This window comes from Cucurbita maxima, unplaced genomic scaffold (genome assembly GCF_002738345.1).
Source record: "Cucurbita maxima cultivar Rimu unplaced genomic scaffold, Cmax_1.0 Cma_Scf00650, whole genome shotgun sequence".
Lineage (NCBI taxonomy): Eukaryota > Viridiplantae > Streptophyta > Magnoliopsida > Cucurbitales > Cucurbitaceae > Cucurbita > Cucurbita maxima.
The window spans coordinates 1-14,772 of NW_019272666.1; the positions used below are offsets into that span (position 1 = coordinate 1).

General features: G+C 40.5%; 2 protein-coding genes across 2 annotated transcripts; both read right to left on the bottom strand.

The window, feature by feature from the left end:
* Positions 1-4,080: 4,080 nt before the first annotated feature.
* Positions 4,081-8,072, bottom strand: LOC111474763 (cytochrome P450 CYP749A22-like). The gene is made up of 6 exons (XM_023119670.1): positions 7,733-8,072; positions 7,433-7,656; positions 5,908-6,140; positions 5,764-5,822; positions 5,310-5,629; positions 4,081-4,633 (listed from the first exon to the last, which is right to left on the bottom strand). The coding sequence occupies exons 1-6, from the start codon at positions 8,007-8,009 to the stop codon at positions 4,205-4,207; spliced, it is 1,542 nt and encodes a 513-aa protein (XP_022975438.1). The 5' UTR covers positions 8,010-8,072; the 3' UTR covers positions 4,081-4,204.
* A 4,213-nt stretch (positions 8,073-12,285) lies between these two features.
* Positions 12,286-14,326, bottom strand: LOC111474764 (cytochrome P450 CYP749A22-like). The gene is made up of 3 exons (XM_023119671.1): positions 13,979-14,326; positions 13,515-13,893; positions 12,286-12,838 (listed from the first exon to the last, which is right to left on the bottom strand). The coding sequence occupies exons 1-3, from the start codon at positions 14,206-14,208 to the stop codon at positions 12,410-12,412; spliced, it is 1,038 nt and encodes a 345-aa protein (XP_022975439.1). The 5' UTR covers positions 14,209-14,326; the 3' UTR covers positions 12,286-12,409.
* Between the last annotated feature and the right edge of the window lie 446 nt (positions 14,327-14,772).

Below are 14,772 nucleotides of genomic sequence, written 5' to 3' on the forward strand. Positions count from 1 at the left end.
AACCTCATTGCCCAAATCACTCTTATTTATAATTACCTAAATATTTATTTCATTTTTAATTTTAAAATATAGAAGTATTTTAGGACTATCAGACAAACAATCCTATCAAGAAGGATTTAGTGGGGGAAGATAGTTTTAAGGGGAAACGACGTGAGAAAGATGTGGTGGAGTTCGTTTTGGAATCAAGAAACCGAATAGAGTAGACAAAAAGCTTGCATATGTGTTAGTACTCTATTGGAATTGACTCTATATCGATGAAATCTCATCATTCATACGAGCGAGTAGTTAGTGTCCTACAACGTCCTAGTTGAGGGCATGCCGATCTACAGTTGGCATTCGAGGAACCTCGAGGCACTCTATATAGAACAAACAAGTCTTGGGGAAGAGATACAAAGTTGACTTTTTTTTTTTTTTGATGGCTTGAAATAGGACATGAGACCTCCCTAGAACGAATATACAGATTGAAATAAGACACGAGACCTCTAGAACAAATATATGGATTGAAGTAGGACACGGGACCTCTCTAGAACGAATATGTGGATTGAAATAGGATACGGTGTTAGAATATGGAGTCTACTGCTTATTTATAGCTTAGTCAACGGTTATACTAAAGCTATATTTGGTAAATAAAATAGTCATTAGTAAATAGTAAAAACTTAGGTGAAGCTATATATGGTAAATAGTTATATATAGTAGAGGATTATAAAAAGCTATTTCTGGTAAAACTATATATGGTAAATAGTTATATATAGTAGATGGTTATATCTAGTAAAACTATATATATAGTAAGCAAAACCATATATATATATCCCCTCACACAGTTTTGAAAATGTACTCTGTATTCTCTATTGTACATGTGCAAAGTCATCAATATAAATCCTTTTAGCCAGAGTTCTCCTTGCATTTTCTATCCTGTTTTTTGTGTTCATCTACATCGAGTGTGTGCGTTGTTGTGCAATCCTAACAACTGGCATTAGAGCTAGGCGGAAATCACCACGATCTGTGAAGATGGAAAGTTCAAAGATTGGAATTGAGAAGTTCGATGGATCCGATTTTGGTTTCTGGAAAATGCAGATAGAAGATTATCTGTATCAGAAAGGTTTTCACGAACCCCTGTTGGAGGTGATGCCGGATACCATGACCACGGAGCAGTGGAAGCTCAAGGTTTGACAAGCCTTAGGGCTGATCCGGCTGATGCTATCCAGAAATGTGGCGTTTACAGATATCTGAAGGTGGAGTCATCATCAATGAGAAGACAACGTCCGATCTGATGAATGCGCAGTCGAATATGTACGAAAAACCGTTGGCTATGAACAAGGTGTATTTGATGCGAAGATTGTCCAATCTACAGATATCTGAAGGTGGATCTGTTGTTGATCATATAAACGGATTCAATATGATCGTAAGTCAACTGAGTTCGGTGGAAATTAATTTCGAGGATGAAATTAAAGCGTTGATTTTGATGTCATCTTTACCCGAGTCGTGGGAACTGTTGTTGCTTCAATCAGCAGTTCCTGAGGATCTAATAAATTGGAGTTTGATGAAATTCGAGATGTAGTTCTCAGCGAAAGTATTCACAAATGAGAAATTGGAAATTCATCTAGTAATGCTCTCAGTGTTGACCAATGGGGAAGAAGTAAACCGAAGGACCCAAACAAAGGGCGATAAAAATCAAGGAACCGAGAAAAATCTTCAAATAGACTAAACGTAACGTGTTGGAATTGTGGAGGAAAAGGTCACTTTCGGACAAATTGTACAAGATCGAAGAGGAAGCAGAATCACAAATCTGGAGATGATGGTGATTCTATAAATTCAGCAGAAGACATTGGGGATGCTCTAATCCTCAGTGTGGATAGTTCGATTGAATCCTGGATTTTGGATTCAGGTGCATCTTTTCATTCATCTCCAAATAAAGAGTTGTTCCGGAATTTTAAGTCTAGAAATTTTGAGAAGGTGTATCTTGTCGACAACAAAGATTTGGAGATTAAAGGAAAAGGAGATGTCTACATAAAAACTCCGACAGGAAATCAGTGGACATTAAAGGATGTCAGATATATTCCTGGCCTCAAGAAGAACCTGATCTCTATTGGTCAGTTGGACAGCACAGGTTATGCAACAAAGTTAGGAAGAGTTCGTGGAAGATTATGAAGGGTGCTACGGTGGTAGTATGTGGCTTAAAATCTGGAACCTTATACACCACTGCAGGGTGTATGAACGTAGCTGCTGTTGCTGTGAGTGCTTCAAATTCAAGTCTATGGCACAGTAGACTTGAACATATGAGCGTGAAAGGAATGAAGAGGCTGGCTGCGAAAGGAGTTTTAGAAGGTCTGAAATCTGTTGATGTGGGTCGTTGTGAGAACTACGTTATGAGCAAGCAGAAATGAGTTAGCTTCACAAGGACTGTCAGAGAATTGAAGAAAGTGCAGTTGGAAATGGAACCAGATGTGGAGCAAGGTTTGAAGACAACGAAGCAAGTGAGAGTTGAGCTTGAGTTGCAGGAAAACTCACATAGTGATGTTGTAGTAGATACTCATGAAACTCCTGAGACTATTGCTGAGGAACCAGAGGTGGAGCAAGATTCCAAGACCACGAAGCAAGTGGGAGTTGAGCTTGAGTTGCAAGGAAACTCACATAGTGATGTTGTTTCAGATACTCATGAAACTCCTGAGACTACTGTTGAGGAACCAGATGTGGAGCAAGGTTCCAAGACAACGAAGCAAGTGGGAGTTGAGGTTGAGTTGCGGAGAAAATCACCTAGTGATCTTGTAGCAGATACTCAACAAACTCCTGAGGTTGTTGCAGAGCAACCAGCAGTAGAGTAAGTGACACCTGAACTGGTGTTGAGAAGATCATCCAGTACTATCAGAGTACCAGATATGTATGTACCTTCATTACACTATCTGTTGCTGATGAAAGGGAACTAGAGACCTTTGATGAGGCCCTACAGTTGGAGATACAACCAAGAGGGAGCAAGCCATGGATGATGAAACGTCTAGGCTTCAAAAATGCATTGTACTAAGGCTAAGTACATGACAATAACTGAAGCTGGAAAGAAGACGATATCGATGATTGACTATCTGGAAGAATTGGGCAAGAAGCAGCACGAAGAGATTCTTTATAGAGATAGTCAGTGTGTCATACAGTTGGTGAGGAACCCGGTCTATCATTTAAAGACAAAACACAGAAGACGATACCATTTAACTTGCAGGTTGTGAAAGATGGTGATGTGTTTGGAGAAGATAGAGGGTGCAAAGAATCCAACAAACATGTTGACAAAATGTGTTGATGTTGGAATATTCAGGTTGTACAAAGCCTCAATTGGTATGGTGCCATGAGCAGCCTACTGCTTAGTCAACAGTTATACATAGTAAAACTATATTTGGTAAATGAGTAAAATGTCATAAATAGTAAATTGTTATGTACAGTAAAAAACTATATCTGGTAAAGCCATGGTAGATAGTCTGGTAAATCTATATATAGTAAGCTAAACTATATATATATATATATATAGCTTTAAAAATATACTTTCTGTATTCTCTATATTCTCTCTTACTCTACATACTTGGAGTCATCAATATAAATCCTTTAACTAGAGTTCTCCTTACATTTTCTCTATCCTGTTTTTTGTGTTCATCTAGATCGAGTGTGTGCGTTGTTTTGCGATCTTAACAGATCAAATATCTCAAGGCAAGAATACATGATTGAGATTTGAATCACTCCACAAGCAAGGTTAATCATGTCAAGCTTGAATGACTCTAAACATTCAATTTAAACGACATGGAATTACAAGAAACTTAGCCATTGGTTAAACAAAAACAAAAGTGCTCATTTTAGTGCATTTTTCAAGTCTACCTTACCAAGATAACATACATAATTTTATAGTCTCGAAATAAAAACCATTAACCTTCTATGAACATAACTTTCATACTTTATGACCATAATTAGCAATTGTGTATTATTTAGAATTATAATTAACCATTAATATGTAAATATAATTTAAAAGTAAATAAAACTCTTAAAATACATCAATAAAATATCATAACTCTAAATTATCATCCCTATTTAATTTATAATCATCTAAGAATAAATGAAATTCTATTCATAGTATTTTGATGACTTTGTTGTATAAACTAAGCTTGATTCTTCTTAACGTGACATTAATATTATATAATTGAGATGTCTTGGTTCATATCACGTTGAGATGTTAAACTGGATGGAGAATGAGCTGAACTCCATGCTGGGGATTAATAGTAAGAAACTGAATAGGGGAGTGAGAGTAGGAAGGTGAAAGGGTGAAGGAAAATCGTTGTAGAATTATGGACAATGCTATTTTGGCTTCGTTCAATGCAAAGTTCATCCCGACGCAGCTTCTAGGCCCCAACCCGAAGGGGAGATATGCACCCGAGTTCGTTTCGGTGGCTTTCCCGACCCCTTCTGCAAATCTTTCTGGTTTGAAAACATCTGCATCTTCTCCCCATAACTCGGTGTTGTGTTGGACTGCAAGCGTCGGTATCAGCACCCGAATTCGACTCGGAAGCACCAAGCTCCCCAGTCTGGTTTCCTTCTGCACTTGGCGTGATAATGTCATTGCTGGAGGATACAGCCTCAGGCATTCATTGATGATCATATTCATCTGCATAGTAAAACAAAACAAGAAAAAGTACTACTTTAGTCAAGAATTGTAATAGGACCCATTATGTATAGTTGTCAACCTCACGGTTTTAAAACGCGTCTTATAGGGAGAGGTTTCCATACCCTTATAAAAAATGTTTTCTTCTCCTCTCCAACCGATATGAGATTTCATAATCCATCCTCTTTAGGAGGTCAGCATCCTCGCTGGCACACCGCTCGGTGTCTACCTCTGATACCATTTGTAACAACTTAATCCCACCACTAGCAGATATTGTCCGCCTTGACCCGTTATTTATCGACATTAGTCTCACTGTTTTAAAACATGTTTTCTAGGGAAAGGTTTTCACACCCTTAAAAGAAATGTTTCATTTTCCTCCTCAACCGATGCGGGATCTCACAATCCACCCCCCTTGAGGGACCAGCATCCTCGCTAGCACACCGCTCGGTGTCTAGCTCTGATATTATTTGTAACATCCCAAGCCCACTGCTAGCAGATATTGTCCGCTTTGACTCATTAAGTATCACCATCACCCTCAGTTTTAAAATGCGTCTTTTAGGGAGAAGTTTCTACATCCTTATAAGGAATATTTCGTTCTACTCTCCAACCAATCTGGGATCTCATCACAAGAACGTAGGAGGAAGAGCACTCTTTTGTGGAGTGATGTTAATGTTCTTACCGTTCTTAATTTGGGGAGACTTTCCATTGTTGGATTCTTGTCACCAAGAACCTTGAAGACTTCCTTCCTTGCTTCCTCTTGCCATTCCCTATGCAACGCCAACAGAAACATAGTCCAAGCCAGCAACGCATTGGTGGTCTCATGCCCAGCAAAGTAAAACGTCTTACATTCATCCACAATATCATCCACAGACAACCTCTGTGCTTTTTCAGGCTCGTTCTTCGCCTTCACCAGCAATCCCAAGAAGTCATTCCCATACCCTTCTGCTTCCCCATTCATCAACTTCTCTTCTCTTGTCCTTATGATCTCTATGAAGCATTCTCTCATTCTCTTTTTCCCCATTCATCAACTTCTCTTCTCTTGTCCTTATGATCTCTATGAAGCATTCTCTCATTCTCTTTTCGAGTCGCTCTCCTTCAACGTCGTCTTTCGATTTGAATATCTTACTGCATCCCTCTCATTCTCTTTTCGAGTCGCTCTCCTTCAACGTCGTCTTTCGATTTGAATATCTTACTGCATCCCGACAAGCAAATATATTGTTAGCAGTTGGAAAGTCGACGTGGTTTTGACCTGAAACGACGTGACGGTGATTATGTACCTGATTATCGGGAGACGAACTTTATATCCATTCCTAACTGATAGCTCGCAGACTCTCTGCAGCATTTGGAAGAAACTCCTTCCTTGTTCATAACTGCTTCCAAAAGCTGTATGGGAAATGACATCCAATGTGTAAACCTTAAAATGCTCGAAAACATCGAGCTCTTTGTCTATATGATGCTTCCACTCTTCAACCATTGTCTCTGCACACTCTATCATTGATGGGATCATGTTCTGCAAATTAACAAACAACCCAATTATAGCTTATAATCTATGAACTTCTGGATCAAACTGATGAAAATCTAGCTAAAATTTTGAACTCTAATGGTGAGAGCCTACGTCAGTTGGGGAGGAGAACGAAACATTCTTTATAAAAACTTATTCCTAGCTGTTTTAAAACCTTGAGGGGAAGCCTGGAAGGGAAAGCCCAAAAAAAAAAAATATATGCTAGCGGTGGCCTTGAGCCATTACAAATGCTGTCAGAGCCAAACGCCTAATGTGCTAGTATGAAGGCTGAGACTCATAGAGGGGTGGACACGAGGTGGTGCGTTAGCAAGGATGTTGGTCCCTGAAGGGGGGCAAACACGAGATAGTGTGCTAGTGAGGAGGCTGAGTCCCAAAGGGGGTGGACATGAGGCATGTGCCAACAAGGAGGCTGAACACCTAAGGGGGTAGACACGAGGTGTTGTGCTAGCAAAGACGTTGAGCCTTGTAGGGGGGTAGACACGAGGCAGTGTGCTAGCGAGGAGGTTGAGCTCCGAAGGAGGGTGGACAAGAGGCGGTGTGCCAACGAGGAGGCTGAGCACTGAAGGGGGTGGACACGAGACGGTGTGTCAGCAAGGACGCTGGGTCCTGAAGGGGGACATACACGAGGCGGTGTGCTACCGAAGAGGCTGAGCCCCGAATGGGGGTGGACATGAGGCGTGTGCCAACGAAGAGGTTGAGCACCGGAGGGGGTGGACACGAGGCAGTGTGCTAGCAAGGACGTTGGATCCCAAAGGGGATGGATATGAGGCGGTGTGCCAGCAAGGATGTTAGGCCCCAAAGAGGGTGGGCATGAGGTAGTGTGCTAGCAAGGAGGTTGAGCACCGAAGTGGGTAGACATGAGGCGGTGTGCCAGCAAGGACGCTGGGCCTCGAAGGGGGGTGGACACGAGGCAGTGTGCTGGCGAGGAGGTTGAGCTCCGAAGGAGGGTGGACACGAGGCAGTGTGCTAACAAGGAGGCTGAGCACCGAAGAGGGTGGACACGAGACGGTGTGCCAGCAAGGACGTTGGGCCTCGAAGGGGGTGTACTAACAAGGACGCTGGGTCCCAAAGAGGGTGGATTGAGGGGTCCCACATCAATTGGAGAAGGGAACGAGTACTAGCGAGAACGAAACATTCTTTAAAGAAACATTGATTGTAATGGTGTGAAAGTCTCTCCCTATCAAACATGCGTTTTAAAACTTTGAGTAAAAATTCAGAAGGAAAAAGCCCAAAAGGAATAATATCTACTCTACCAAAAAAAAAAAAAACAACTTACTTACCTTAAGATTGTCACCATGGAAAGCAAAATGAGCAAGTTTTCGAGACTTGACCCATCTATCACCCTGGGCAGTGACAAGTCCATTTCCAAAAATTCTATGAACATGGCCTTGGAGTTTTGCTTTGGGGAAGTTCTTCTGTCGATCATTGAGCACCTCCTTGATCATCTCAGGCTCTGTAATGACCAGATGAGCATCTGTTCCATACCACTGAACAAAGTTCCTCCCTGTTTGCACAAGTTTATCCGTATTCAAAATCATTCTCAAACATGTTTAAAACCGAAGAAAACCAAGGTTCGATACCGTAATCGTTGAGCCACGAGTGCGTATGAGGAAGAACCCGGGGGAGAATCCGATGCGAAAGGTCGATGGGGGAGGCCATGGCAGTCATTCTTTTGGAGTACATCTCTCTGGTGTTGCCTTGGATGAAGTGATAAGAAGGCCCCTGAATCCCTTGCGACCTCATGAACCGTTGGATCTTGATCGGAGTCCACCATAGCTTGTCAAGAAGCTTGAAGATCCCAAGAGCAACACTTGCAATTAAGAGCACAGAGATCGTATTGCTCATAACATCCTCCATTGTTGCGTTTCTTTGAGTTGCTGCTCTGTTTTGTGCTCCTTAAAACAGCATAGCCTGTCCGTGCAGCATTAGTTTACTAATAACTACAAACAAAAAAATTTGAATATTTAGTAATTATTGATCATAAAACCAAAAGCATAACTTGGGAATCAAGCTATTGATTGTAGACTTATTTATGAATAGGACAAATCATTGAAACCTCATTGCCCAAATCACTCTTATTTATAATTACCTAAATATTTATTTCATTTTTAATTTTAAAATATAGAAGTATTTTAGGACTATCAGACAAACAATCCTATCAAGAAGGATTTAGTGGGGGAAGATAGTTTTAAGGGGAAACGACGTGAGAAAGATGTGGTGGAGTTCGTTTTGGAATCAAGAAACCGAATAGAGTAGACAAAAAGCTTGCATATGTGTTAGTACTCTATTGGAATTGACTCTATATCGATGAAATCTCATCATTCATACGAGCGAGTAGTTAGTGTCCTACAACGTCCTAGTTGAGGGCATGCCGATCTACAGTTGGCATTCGAGGAACCTCGAGGCACTCTATATAGAACAAACAAGTCTTGGGGAAGAGATACAAAGTTGACTTTTTTTTTTTTTTGATGGCTTGAAATAGGACATGAGACCTCCCTAGAACGAATATACAGATTGAAATAAGACACGAGACCTCTAGAACAAATATATGGATTGAAGTAGGACACGGGACCTCTCTAGAACGAATATGTGGATTGAAATAGGATACGGTGTTAGAATATGGAGTCTACTGCTTATTTATAGCTTAGTCAACGGTTATACTAAAGCTATATTTGGTAAATAAAATAGTCATTAGTAAATAGTAAAAACTTAGGTGAAGCTATATATGGTAAATAGTTATATATAGTAGAGGATTATAAAAAGCTATTTCTGGTAAAACTATATATGGTAAATAGTTATATATAGTAGATGGTTATATCTAGTAAAACTATATATATAGTAAGCAAAACCATATATATATATCCCCTCACACAGTTTTGAAAATGTACTCTGTATTCTCTATTGTACATGTGCAAAGTCATCAATATAAATCCTTTTAGCCAGAGTTCTCCTTGCATTTTCTATCCTGTTTTTTGTGTTCATCTACATCGAGTGTGTGCGTTGTTGTGCAATCCTAACAACTGGCATTAGAGCTAGGCGGAAATCACCACGATCTGTGAAGATGGAAAGTTCAAAGATTGGAATTGAGAAGTTCGATGGATCCGATTTTGGTTTCTGGAAAATGCAGATAGAAGATTATCTGTATCAGAAAGGTTTTCACGAACCCCTGTTGGAGGTGATGCCGGATACCATGACCACGGAGCAGTGGAAGCTCAAGGTTTGACAAGCCTTAGGGCTGATCCGGCTGATGCTATCCAGAAATGTGGCGTTTACAGATATCTGAAGGTGGAGTCATCATCAATGAGAAGACAACGTCCGATCTGATGAATGCGCAGTCGAATATGTACGAAAAACCGTTGGCTATGAACAAGGTGTATTTGATGCGAAGATTGTCCAATCTACAGATATCTGAAGGTGGATCTGTTGTTGATCATATAAACGGATTCAATATGATCGTAAGTCAACTGAGTTCGGTGGAAATTAATTTCGAGGATGAAATTAAAGCGTTGATTTTGATGTCATCTTTACCCGAGTCGTGGGAACTGTTGTTGCTTCAATCAGCAGTTCCTGAGGATCTAATAAATTGGAGTTTGATGAAATTCGAGATGTAGTTCTCAGCGAAAGTATTCACAAATGAGAAATTGGAAATTCATCTAGTAATGCTCTCAGTGTTGACCAATGGGGAAGAAGTAAACCGAAGGACCCAAACAAAGGGCGATAAAAATCAAGGAACCGAGAAAAATCTTCAAATAGACTAAACGTAACGTGTTGGAATTGTGGAGGAAAAGGTCACTTTCGGACAAATTGTACAAGATCGAAGAGGAAGCAGAATCACAAATCTGGAGATGATGGTGATTCTATAAATTCAGCAGAAGACATTGGGGATGCTCTAATCCTCAGTGTGGATAGTTCGATTGAATCCTGGATTTTGGATTCAGGTGCATCTTTTCATTCATCTCCAAATAAAGAGTTGTTCCGGAATTTTAAGTCTAGAAATTTTGAGAAGGTGTATCTTGTCGACAACAAAGATTTGGAGATTAAAGGAAAAGGAGATGTCTACATAAAAACTCCGACAGGAAATCAGTGGACATTAAAGGATGTCAGATATATTCCTGGCCTCAAGAAGAACCTGATCTCTATTGGTCAGTTGGACAGCACAGGTTATGCAACAAAGTTAGGAAGAGTTCGTGGAAGATTATGAAGGGTGCTACGGTGGTAGTATGTGGCTTAAAATCTGGAACCTTATACACCACTGCAGGGTGTATGAACGTAGCTGCTGTTGCTGTGAGTGCTTCAAATTCAAGTCTATGGCACAGTAGACTTGAACATATGAGCGTGAAAGGAATGAAGAGGCTGGCTGCGAAAGGAGTTTTAGAAGGTCTGAAATCTGTTGATGTGGGTCGTTGTGAGAACTACGTTATGAGCAAGCAGAAATGAGTTAGCTTCACAAGGACTGTCAGAGAATTGAAGAAAGTGCAGTTGGAAATGGAACCAGATGTGGAGCAAGGTTTGAAGACAACGAAGCAAGTGAGAGTTGAGCTTGAGTTGCAGGAAAACTCACATAGTGATGTTGTAGTAGATACTCATGAAACTCCTGAGACTATTGCTGAGGAACCAGAGGTGGAGCAAGATTCCAAGACCACGAAGCAAGTGGGAGTTGAGCTTGAGTTGCAAGGAAACTCACATAGTGATGTTGTTTCAGATACTCATGAAACTCCTGAGACTACTGTTGAGGAACCAGATGTGGAGCAAGGTTCCAAGACAACGAAGCAAGTGGGAGTTGAGGTTGAGTTGCGGAGAAAATCACCTAGTGATCTTGTAGCAGATACTCAACAAACTCCTGAGGTTGTTGCAGAGCAACCAGCAGTAGAGTAAGTGACACCTGAACTGGTGTTGAGAAGATCATCCAGTACTATCAGAGTACCAGATATGTATGTACCTTCATTACACTATCTGTTGCTGATGAAAGGGAACTAGAGACCTTTGATGAGGCCCTACAGTTGGAGATACAACCAAGAGGGAGCAAGCCATGGATGATGAAACGTCTAGGCTTCAAAAATGCATTGTACTAAGGCTAAGTACATGACAATAACTGAAGCTGGAAAGAAGACGATATCGATGATTGACTATCTGGAAGAATTGGGCAAGAAGCAGCACGAAGAGATTCTTTATAGAGATAGTCAGTGTGTCATACAGTTGGTGAGGAACCCGGTCTATCATTTAAAGACAAAACACAGAAGACGATACCATTTAACTTGCAGGTTGTGAAAGATGGTGATGTGTTTGGAGAAGATAGAGGGTGCAAAGAATCCAACAAACATGTTGACAAAATGTGTTGATGTTGGAATATTCAGGTTGTACAAAGCCTCAATTGGTATGGTGCCATGAGCAGCCTACTGCTTAGTCAACAGTTATACATAGTAAAACTATATTTGGTAAATGAGTAAAATGTCATAAATAGTAAATTGTTATGTACAGTAAAAAACTATATCTGGTAAAGCCATGGTAGATAGTCTGGTAAATCTATATATAGTAAGCTAAACTATATATATATATATATATAGCTTTAAAAATATACTTTCTGTATTCTCTATATTCTCTCTTACTCTACATACTTGGAGTCATCAATATAAATCCTTTAACTAGAGTTCTCCTTACATTTTCTCTATCCTGTTTTTTGTGTTCATCTAGATCGAGTGTGTGCGTTGTTTTGCGATCTTAACAGATCAAATATCTCAAGGCAAGAATACATGATTGAGATTTGAATCACTCCACAAGCAAGGTTAATCATGTCAAGCTTGAATGACTCTAAACATTCAATTTAAACGACATGGAATTACAAGAAACTTAGCCATTGGTTAAACAAAAACAAAAGTGCTCATTTTAGTGCATTTTTCAAGTCTACCTTACCAAGATAACATACATAATTTTATAGTCTCGAAATAAAAACCATTAACCTTCTATGAACATAACTTTCATACTTTATGACCATAATTAGCAATTGTGTATTATTTAGAATTATAATTAACCATTAATATGTAAATATAATTTAAAAGTAAATAAAACTCTTAAAATACATCAATAAAATATCATAACTCTAAATTATCATCCCTATTTAATTTATAATCATCTAAGAATAAATGAAATTCTATTCATAGTATTTTGATGACTTTGTTGTATAAACTAAGCTTGATTCTTCTTAACGTGACATTAATATTATATAATTGAGATGTCTTGGTTCATATCACGTTGAGATGTTAAACTGGATGGAGAATGAGCTGAACTCCATGCTGGGGATTAATAGTAAGAAACTGAATAGGGGAGTGAGAGTAGGAAGGTGAAAGGGTGAAGGAAAATCGTTGTAGAATTATGGACAATGCTATTTTGGCTTCGTTCAATGCAAAGTTCATCCCGACGCAGCTTCTAGGCCCCAACCCGAAGGGGAGATATGCACCCGAGTTCGTTTCGGTGGCTTTCCCGACCCCTTCTGCAAATCTTTCTGGTTTGAAAACATCTGCATCTTCTCCCCATAACTCGGTGTTGTGTTGGACTGCAAGCGTCGGTATCAGCACCCGAATTCGACTCGGAAGCACCAAGCTCCCCAGTCTGGTTTCCTTCTGCACTTGGCGTGATAATGTCATTGCTGGAGGATACAGCCTCAGGCATTCATTGATGATCATATTCATCTGCATAGTAAAACAAAACAAGAAAAAGTACTACTTTAGTCAAGAATTGTAATAGGACCCATTATGTATAGTTGTCAACCTCACGGTTTTAAAACGCGTCTTATAGGGAGAGGTTTCCATACCCTTATAAAAAATGTTTTCTTCTCCTCTCCAACCGATATGAGATTTCATAATCCATCCTCTTTAGGAGGTCAGCATCCTCGCTGGCACACCGCTCGGTGTCTACCTCTGATACCATTTGTAACAACTTAATCCCACCACTAGCAGATATTGTCCGCCTTGACCCGTTATTTATCGACATTAGTCTCACTGTTTTAAAACATGTTTTCTAGGGAAAGGTTTTCACACCCTTAAAAGAAATGTTTCATTTTCCTCCTCAACCGATGCGGGATCTCACAATCCACCCCCCTTGAGGGACCAGCATCCTCGCTAGCACACCGCTCGGTGTCTAGCTCTGATATTATTTGTAACATCCCAAGCCCACTGCTAGCAGATATTGTCCGCTTTGACTCATTAAGTATCACCATCACCCTCAGTTTTAAAATGCGTCTTTTAGGGAGAAGTTTCTACATCCTTATAAGGAATATTTCGTTCTACTCTCCAACCAATCTGGGATCTCATCACAAGAACGTAGGAGGAAGAGCACTCTTTTGTGGAGTGATGTTAATGTTCTTACCGTTCTTAATTTGGGGAGACTTTCCATTGTTGGATTCTTGTCACCAAGAACCTTGAAGACTTCCTTCCTTGCTTCCTCTTGCCATTCCCTATGCAACGCCAACAGAAACATAGTCCAAGCCAGCAACGCATTGGTGGTCTCATGCCCAGCAAAGTAAAACGTCTTACATTCATCCACAATATCATCCACAGACAACCTCTGTGCTTTTTCAGGCTCGTTCTTCGCCTTCACCAGCAATCCCAAGAAGTCATTCCCATACCCTTCTGCTTCCCCATTCATCAACTTCTCTTCTCTTGTCCTTATGATCTCTATGAAGCATTCTCTCATTCTCTTTTCGAGTCGCTCTCCTTCAACGTCGTCTTTCGATTTGAATATCTTACTGCATCCCGACAAGCAAATATATTGTTAGCAGTTGGAAAGTCGACGTGGTTTTGACCTGAAACGACGTGACGGTGATTATGTACCTGATTATCGGGAGACGAACTTTATATCCATTCCTAACTGATAGCTCGCAGACTCTCTGCAGCATTTGGAAGAAACTCCTTCCTTGTTCATAACTGCTTCCAAAAGCTGTATGGGAAATGACATCCAATGTGTAAACCTTAAAATGCTCGAAAACATCGAGCTCTTTGTCTATATGATGCTTCCACTCTTCAACCATTGTCTCTGCACACTCTATCATTGATGGGATCATGTTCTGCAAATTAACAAACAACCCAATTATAGCTTATAATCTATGAACTTCTGGATCAAACTGATGAAAATCTAGCTAAAATTTTGAACTCTAATGGTGAGAGCCTACGTCAGTTGGGGAGGAGAACGAAACATTCTTTATAAAAACTTATTCCTAGCTGTTTTAAAACCTTGAGGGGAAGCCTGGAAGGGAAAGCCCAAAAAAAAAAAATATATGCTAGCGGTGGCCTTGAGCCATTACAAATGCTGTCAGAGCCAAACGCCTAATGTGCTAGTATGAAGGCTGAGACTCATAGAGGGGTGGACACGAGGTGGTGCGTTAGCAAGGATGTTGGTCCCTGAAGGGGGGCAAACACGAGATAGTGTGCTAGTGAGGAGGCTGAGTCCCAAAGGGGGTGGACATGAGGCATGTGCCAACAAGGAGGCTGAACACCTAAGGGGGTAGACACGAGGTGTTGTGCTAGCAAAGACGTTGAGCCTTGTAGGGGGGTAGACACGAGGCAGTGTGCTAGCGAGGAGGTTGAGCTCCGAAGGAGGGTGGACAAGAGGCGGTGTGCCAACGAGG

Bases quoted from the DNA above. Each gene is read 5' to 3' on its own strand.
- LOC111474763 (XM_023119670.1), bottom strand. From the start codon at position 8,009: ATGGAGGATGTTATGAGCAATACGATCTCTGTGCTCTTAATTGCAAGT. The intron at 7,657-7,732 runs GTATCGAACCTT...TTGTGCAAACAG, and splicing joins CTCGTGGCTCAACGATTACG to GGAGGAACTTTGTTCAGTGG. The intron at 5,823-5,907 runs GTACATAATCAC...GTCGGGATGCAG, and splicing joins GTTCGTCTCCCGATAATCAG to TAAGATATTCAAATCGAAAG.
- LOC111474764 (XM_023119671.1), bottom strand. From the start codon at position 14,208: ATGATCCCATCAATGATAGAGTGTGCAGAGACAATGGTTGAAGAGTGG. The intron at 13,894-13,978 runs GTACATAATCAC...GTCGGGATGCAG, and splicing joins GTTCGTCTCCCGATAATCAG to TAAGATATTCAAATCGAAAG. The intron at 12,839-13,514 runs GTAAGAACATTA...TTTACTATGCAG, and splicing joins GTCTCCCCAAATTAAGAACG to ATGAATATGATCATCAATGA.